This window comes from Epinephelus moara, chromosome 24 (genome assembly GCF_006386435.1).
Source record: "Epinephelus moara isolate mb chromosome 24, YSFRI_EMoa_1.0, whole genome shotgun sequence".
Taxonomy (NCBI): domain Eukaryota; kingdom Metazoa; phylum Chordata; class Actinopteri; order Perciformes; family Serranidae; genus Epinephelus; species Epinephelus moara.
This window is the reverse complement of record NC_065529.1, coordinates 34,583,531-34,592,031: the sequence shown is the minus strand read 5'-3', so window position 1 is coordinate 34,592,031 and position 8,501 is coordinate 34,583,531. Positions and strand designations below refer to the sequence as shown.

The window sequence follows — 8,501 nt, the reverse complement described above, 5'->3', positions numbered from 1 at the left end:
ATCAGTTTATCATGTACACTCAAAAAATATTTAGGCCTAATATTTAAGATTGTTTGCTTATAAATACATGAACCTGGTTGTTCTATATTTAAAACACATGGGTTTATTAGTGCTATTAAATAAATCACATTATTACTTATCATACTCATTATTATTACTTGAGCTTGTTTTATTTATTCATTTCACAGATAGTTATACATCCTTAGTTCTTAATTTCATTATGAACGTGGACTTAAAATCATTGTTTTATTTTATGGCCTTGCTGCCCTGGCTTTTGGCCTTTGTGCCCTCAAAAAATTGACAACACGAAAGGCCAAGTGGCCTTGCCCCTAAAATGACGAAATTCCAGGCCTGGTGGGTGTTATGCTTCTGCAGAGCGACGGCCATTAGCTAGTCAGTAGAACACACACACCGGACTAACATGCACTAAACATGCATGTGCAGCTGGACCATCGACAACAACAACAAACAGACAAGCTCTGATTACTAGGGCTGATGCTCTCTCTCTAGTCGGTTGGACGATATGTTCAGCACTCGTCCTCTGAGATGGTTGGTCTTTTTTTTGGATTTGCCCCACCCCTTCTGCACTGCGATTGGACGGCTGGTGACAGTGCCGAGCACAGCTTTTGACGCAAAGTTAAACATTTTCAACTCGAATTTTAGTCAGAAAAACTGAGAAATAATCACAGAAGACATTCAGTGTCTGCCCGTTTTTTTTTTTTGTCCAAAATTGTCACACATCTAAAAATAAATACGACATCAATTTGTGTCAATCATGTTTGCACACTGAGTCCGAAACTTTCATCTGTCATAAAAAATTTCCGAACCAAAAAAAAAAAAAAAAAATCAGAAAAAAAAGGGACTCCATGTGCAAAGGCTTTTATCTTTAGGGACTGCTTTTACTAAGTGTCAGTCAGTTCAAGACTGGATTACAAAGCTTCTGAGAGGGATACAATCACACCGGAGCCCTCCTTGGAGCGGCAGGATGGCTAACGTTAGCTTATGGGCTAAAAACAGTAAGTCTCCTTTCACATGCAGTGTTAGCGACATAGTTAGCATTAGTAACGCTATTTTGTATATGACATTAGTTACCTTCTATAGTGTCCAGTATGTCAAATTTTTCTCATCAGTCCCATTCAATGTTTAGTGGTGAGACGGTGAGTTTAACTGCCCTCAGCAGGTGTAATGTCGAGCTCTGTGACAGGAACAAAAACGTTTTGGTGGACACACACCACTACCAGGTAGAGTACACCTCCAGAGCACTGTGGCCGATTTAGTTCACCTAAAGAGAACGTGCAGATTTTTTTTTCCCCATTGAACAATTGATTGGTTGATGAGTAGGTAGAATTTCAGGCGACAAAGATTTTCATTGGTTGATCACAGCCCTATGGATTACAACACACCCAAAGGTAGTGTGACTTCATTCTCTGCTCAGGACACCATTACTCCACCATATCTTTACATAGCAAATAGTAGTGTGCTGCTATATTAATGCTCACAATGTCGTATAGAGCTCCTTTGAATGCCACATGCACACGCTGTATATTAAACAAATATACAAAGTATCCCTCAGCACGTGACAGGCAGACAGTTTAAAAGGCATAAAGGATGCCATGCATTGGCTTCTATTATAACCCTCACGTCAGTAAATATTAAACTTAGCTGAACATAGCTTATCATAACCACTGAAAAAAGGGGAAAATAACTAACATAACTTTGTCCACAGGTACAAAATCTGCCTACCAGCACCTCTGTGGGTAAATTTTGATTAGCTCACTTATTAATACATCATAGGCCCTATCATACATCCGGCACAAAGCAGCACAGAGTGTAGTGCAACTGTCTTGTACTTCTGCTCTTCTGTGCAACCATGGGTGTGTTGCTTTTTAAATAAGGTGTGGTCAGGTGCATTGTTGGCGTGTTTCTATTCTGAGGCAGCAGAAAGCGTTTGCACCACTCACCAATAAAAACCTGGTCTAAAGTCAATGGCGCAGTATTTTCCAACTATTTAAAGGGTGCATTATTCAGATAGATGCACCAACATAGTCGGCTTCACAACACGCATACAATCTGTTACACACAGGGATGCACGAACAGGTCACAGGTGGATGAAGTAATACATCATTTATTTGGAAAATATCAATTACAAATTTATTCTGTAAAATGTGAACATAGCAGAGACCAGAGCAGAGCTGCAGACTCCCTACTAGGAAAGTTTAGTTCAGCTTCTACTGTCAAGTTTATAACTACAGTTTTTAGTTTTGTTGCTTAAATGTCCCACAATATTTGCTGCAGTGATTTTACTGCTCTTACTGAATACTCTCAACAGAAAACCACTCACTTCTCAATTTGCCAAATCCACGATCCACAGGTGCACCTGGCTTTTAAAAGGGAGATAACATCAGATTGGTTGAATTCATGTTACCCCCAAAATACACCGAATTAAGGGGACTGGATACGACCCCTTTGCCCCTTGCGCCTTACTTTGAGACCCAGATCTTGCTGCGTTTAAATAGCAAAAGTAATTTGACACGCACTAAACACTGCGTCAGGTACGGACTATGCGCTACAGACTGTTTAAATAGAGTCCTACATCACCTACACATTATCTTAATTTCTTATAAAACCAATTTGTAAAAACAATGGCTTTACATTAGGTTAGTGCTGGACTAGTTTTTAGTTGGGTGCTGTAACTTCCTGAAATCTCCACTGGTTGCCTGGCAACCTCGTGGTGAAAACAAAGAGTTCAGGAAATTGTGACTAACTAAAATAACTTACAACAATCAAGTCATACATATATTATGTATCCCGCCACAACAGCACTAGAGCCATAAATGTTTTCATGCTAAATACGTAATTACCTCTTTTTAGAAAACAGCTCTACACTGTGTCTTTGTTTTTAAAATAGTTTTTTTAGTAGCGTATTTACACACTTAATGATAAATGATAATAATTTAACATCTAAACATATAAATAATACAAAAAGGGAAGCTTGTAAGACTGTAATGTGGAGGTGTAAATGTTATAATCATTTCAACTATGCACGATTACTTTAAAAGAAACCATTTCTTCTTAAGATCTCAGAAGTGATTTACTATCAGGGGAAAGTTCCTCAATATTTCAGGACCAAGTTTACAACTGTGTGATCTCCATGTGGATGGAACAACAGAAAACTGACAAACAGGCCTCATCTTCCGAGACAAAACAAACCTTTTCACCTCTGTCCTGTTGGGGGACACTGTCACGTTGTTTGGACCTCACATGTAAATTGCCTACAGTCGACTGAACACAACACGTCCACATGTAATCAAGGACAACAACATCCTCGCAAACAAGTGTGTGACCATATAAAGTGACAGGAAGTGTCAATAAAAAACAACAAAAACACATTATAGAGGAGCACGATGGAGCAAAAAACACAGTCAGTGAAGCTTCGGTGACTTCCTTCTCGTCAGACGGAGACAACAAAGCCTCACCGCCCCGTCAACTTCTTCTTCCCTTTTTTATTTTTATCATGGCATGAATCAGATATAATTTCTTTTTCTTTTTTCTTTTTTAAAGGGACAGGCGGGGGTGTACGGGGTGGCCCTGACTTTTCCCGCTCTGATCCAGGGTTGACATTTTCATTTAATGCTAACAACCTTCATCAATAATGCTGAAGTTGTCTCTCTCCTAACACACTCGCTCATTCTTTCTCCTTCTGCAGCCTGCCTGGGTTAAAAATAGCTCTCCCCTCTCTCTTTCTCTGCTTCTCCGTTTACATAAGCACACAGAGGGGGGAGGGGAGCACTTCCGGTCTGGCCACCCAGCCCAGCATCTGATCCATAACACTGGGGCTGCTGGGTGTGGGAGAGAGGAGAGGAGAGGAGAGGAGAGGAGAGGAGAGGAGAGGAGAGGAGAGGAGAGGAGAGATCCCGCAATGCAGGGAAGCCCTCTCTTTCTCGATTTCAATTCATCTCTTCAATACTTTCTCTTCTTCAATCATTCTGTCTCTCCGTTAGCTCGCAACTTTCTCCGTCCAGGAAGCTTTGTCATGATTGTCCTACCTCTGCTGTCTCCACTGACACCGCACCTCCCAACAATAAAAAACATGCAGTACCACGTCCATAAGTGACAAAACACCTGTGGACGTGCATACAGTCTAAGTGACAAGGACGCACATACAGTACACACCCACGTTACTGTACTTCAATAAAAAAATGTTTGCCACTTTATAAAACAACACCAGTACTTTTTAGAGGGAAGTATTCTACTTTTTATTACCTACATTTATTTGGAAGCTGTAGCCACTAGTTAGCGTTTTAAGTTTTAAGATTCTACATTTAAAAACCACACAATAGACAATATATAAAATCCAATATATTGTTAAGGATTAAACTAGTGGTCCAAATCCTCTTAGCTTGTGACCTCTTACAAAAAGTAGTGTCATGTTTCTGATAACTATTACCCTTTTCCAATAAAATTGGCGCTTATGTGCAGGTTTTTTTAAGCACAGGAAAACCCGCTAAAAATGGGCGACAGACTCCCTTCTCACTGCCAGTAGAGTCACAAACACACTGGAAACAGGGTAAGTAAACAGTAGAAAGCAGCATGGCGGCCAGTGAAAATATTACAGTGGTGTTAGGGACAAAATTTTGTGGCGGCGCGTCAGTGCATTGCGCTGGATAAGGAGCAAAAATTAGCACATCAATCCTGATGTTGCATCTCCATCACTGCCGATTTAAGTCAATCGGAGCTGGAGCTGACAAATACTCGTGTCTACTGCTGAATTAAGTGCCCCGGGAGTAAATGCTGATTGTAACCTTTACCATTTAAGACAAAAGCCAGATGTTAGTGGGATTATTGTTGAGTGGGAAAAAAGCTTTTACGCTGTTAGCAAGTTTATCAAACAGTAACTTCGTCACTTAACTTCTCAGATGGTTTCATTTCAGCTCTCTCCAATATTTCACCAAAAAAAGAAAATCCCAGAGAAAGGTCCAAAAAAAGAAAACAAAACTGTGTGGCAGACTTTTGTTCTATTTTTCTAACCCTCATTAATCATCTCACAACTGCCCAGATTCATCCTGTGACCCTTCAGAGGGGCCTGACCCCTAGGTTGGAAACCACTGGAATCAACTTCCTAACTTTATATAAGGTGGTTAAATCTAGCTCCACCTCGACCAGCTACAACTGTGTCACGTTACTTACAAACTGATCGGTATCACAGGGGACATTTTTTTCTGCACGCTGCTTTGATCATTTATAAATTTTGCTGTTCATATATTCATATACTTTCACTAAAAGGAGTTTGAATGGAGGACTTTTACTTGTTAAAGTTACACATACAAAAAAAAACAACTGCCTGACACATGCACATTGATGCACCAGCATATACTGTACACAAACACAAACACACACAGGAGAGAGTGGGCAAGCCTCCGCCCTCCAAGAGCTCTGGCTTCATGTGACCACTGCATGCCTTATAACAGAGGCAGGCCTAACTGAGATCAAACGGTGGATAAGAAAAAAAATACCAGAAAATAAAGCAATAGTGTGGAAACAGAGGAGGGAGAGCCGGGAAGGCTCCGGAAGATGAAGATTTTAAGGGAAAGAATTACATGTCTCATCTTCAGCATTTGTGACAAGTAATTTCAATGCACAAAACACCAGCAATGAAAACACTTGAGAGGCAGCAGGGATACAAAGAAACCTGGGTCGCTGTCACCGACCACAGACACACACAAACTACCAGGTCAGAGTCTGAGCTGTTAGGCAAGACTGCTAACTAGAAAGCAAACTTATTAAAAAACTTTTAAACTGCTCAATACATGGCCGGACAATCTGCAATCAAGCACCACAAAATGTTAAAGGACAAAGGGCAGTCCACACCAAGAACGATAATTACAACAATAGCTATTGCTTTAAAAATCTTTCATACTAAAGTGGGTGGCAGAGTCGACACCACAGACCACCACACTACAACAACAGTAGTGAACAATACAGTTGAAATCACTTTCAGAGGGATTTGATGAACAACAGAAATACTGATGGCCAACAAATATCCATCCGTATTTAGAGGGCATCACGTTCAACATGGCAGATCTTCATAAAGAAGAAGGGTATCTTGGAAGCAACGGGTCTCACCCTTCAGAATCAGATGCAAGTGTTTTTGTTTTCAACGTATACAAGAGATGATTATCATCTAGCATTACCTCAGGTAGCCTAATGACAACCATATTACCTCCTTTAAAGAGAATAAACCCCTCATGGCTATAACAGTAGTTTCTACTTGAGGCTGACATTTTTTTGGGAATCCTGTGGGTCACGAGAGAGTCCTGTAGGATTCCCGCAGAATGAGAGTTCATTTCACTCTTCATCACGTGACTGGGACAGGTAAGGAAAAAAGTCAACGAGAGCTATTGGTTTGTTTCCACAGACCATAGGAAGTATATGTCTGTACGTATGAGCACACATCATTTTATGTGAAGTATGGAAGTTAAATGGATTGTTAGTTAATGGTGATTTCCATTATGTTTTAGCATTGAGCTAACGGACTAAGCACTGGTTACTTGCCACACGGTTGTAGCAATTAAATCCAGAATCAAGAACAGACTATTATCATGTAGATTTTCACTCACAAGGACTTTGCCTTGGTGTTTGGTGCACACAATATGCAAATCAAGAGGAAATAAAACTGAAGACAAAGTACTGCAATAATCAGTAACATAAAAAAATTACAATAAAAATATGAAAAACTATACGATAAAAATATAATAAAAATATGAACAATATAGCTATGTTAACTGTGAGGAGGTTATTTCACCAGTGTGCTATACTGATTGAATATGCTTAGTTTTTATACCTAAATCTGGCGTTCTAATATGTATAAACGCTTTTTTCTTCATGTTTAAAAGCACTACAAAGGAGCGGGATGGGACAGAAGTTATTCTTCAGGGATGGGGACAGGTCGGCAATTCGGCTTTTACTCTGTCATGAGATAAGGACGGGACAGGAGTCTTTCTGTGGGAGTGGGATGGTACAGGAGTGAAAACCTGGAAATCTACTCCCATGTCAGCTTCTAGTCTCTATCAAGCACGAAATACTCACTTTCACTTTACAGTGCTTGAATTGTCTGGACTCACACCCTTAAATCCATTGACTGATTCATCTGGCATTGTGATATGAAACAGTGGATTCTCGGCTAAAATTACAAAAAAGAGCCAATCGTGTCATGAACATGAGCAGGACTAACGCTGTTGTCAAGCTGTGCGCTACAACTAGTGAGAAGTAGGAACAACAATGGCAAGCGTTATAGACGAGATAGACGCTGGAATCAAGCCTGTTCTAAAATGACGTGTTCTCAATACCACCTCACATCGTAGTTTGTTTGACTTCACTCCGCTCCACTATTAAAACCCTGGCAAAACAAGTATGTTGCCACAGCTACGCATCAGTATGGACCTAAAATGATGATAGATTCAGTTGGACATCATGTCTCTAGTGATTGGTTAGGGAAAACCTTGAATCCTCCTCCCCATAGAAATCTGTTAGAGTTGACGCAATGTCAGACTGAAGATGGAAAGAGGGTGTAAAAAGTTGACAATTCTGTCTGATGTCAGGTAAGAGCATGAATTCTACACAAAGGAAACTGTGTTACTGTTCATCAGTGTGGATGCTCACAGCATTATAGTAAAGTTCTTGGTGTGGACGGCCCTTAAGTCTGGTGATAATCTTTTTTTTCTGGTCAATGAGTCCCATGAAAAGAACATGTGTACCAAATTTCATGACAATCCATCCAACAGTTGTTCAGTCTGGTCCAAATCAGTGGACTGACTGACAGACCAATGTTGCCATAGCTAGAGCTATGCTGCTAGCATAGCTAAAAACAATTAAAAGCACATCATCGAGCCACATCTTTGCACTGGCTGACATGTTTCTGCATTGCAATGAACACCATAGTTTATTTTCCATGCTGTAACACACTTAGAGCAGACACACTGTGTAGATAGCACAGCATTCACTGTCGCCTCATGAGCCTTGAACACTTTGCACTCACAGTAACCACATGCTAAAACGACCAAACACCCCAGTGTGGGTATATATGTATGTGTGAACTTCAGAGTCAGAGAGAAAAAGGAAGTGTGTCTTTTGTCTGCCTCCACTTAGAAACATATGTATGTTTAATTGCAAGAGTGTGTGTGGAGATGAAAGTAAAGGAAAGGGGAATAAAAAAAAAAGAGAGACTTACTACTGTGCACAGTCGATGAGTTGATATTCGTTGGACCTTTCCCAGCAGGCCCGCACCCCATCGTCCTGCCAGAGGATCTTTGCATGGTCATAAAACTCCTGGAAAGAGAAAGAGGGGTCTGGATCAACGGCATACCACAACTAGAAATAACTGCGAGTCAGACTCTCGTTTTAGGATCCCTGAAACAAAGATATGATATCACAAAAACAACTAAAGGAAAAGTGTGTGTAAGTGAGTAAAAAAAAACATTATATACACACTCTTATCATTTATC

At 40.3% G+C, this 8,501-nt stretch overlaps 1 protein-coding gene across 1 annotated transcript in view; it reads right to left on the bottom strand.

Annotated features, from left to right (window-relative positions):
- LOC126385497 (guanine nucleotide-binding protein G(s) subunit alpha-like) overlaps positions 1-8,501 on the bottom strand; it is a 47,378-nt gene that overhangs the window by 19,550 nt on the left and 19,327 nt on the right. Inside the window, exon 5 of the mRNA XM_050037238.1 lies at positions 8,228-8,325. Coding sequence (XP_049893195.1) covers positions 8,228-8,325 — 98 coding nt within the window. The remainder of the gene's footprint in view (positions 1-8,227; positions 8,326-8,501) is intronic.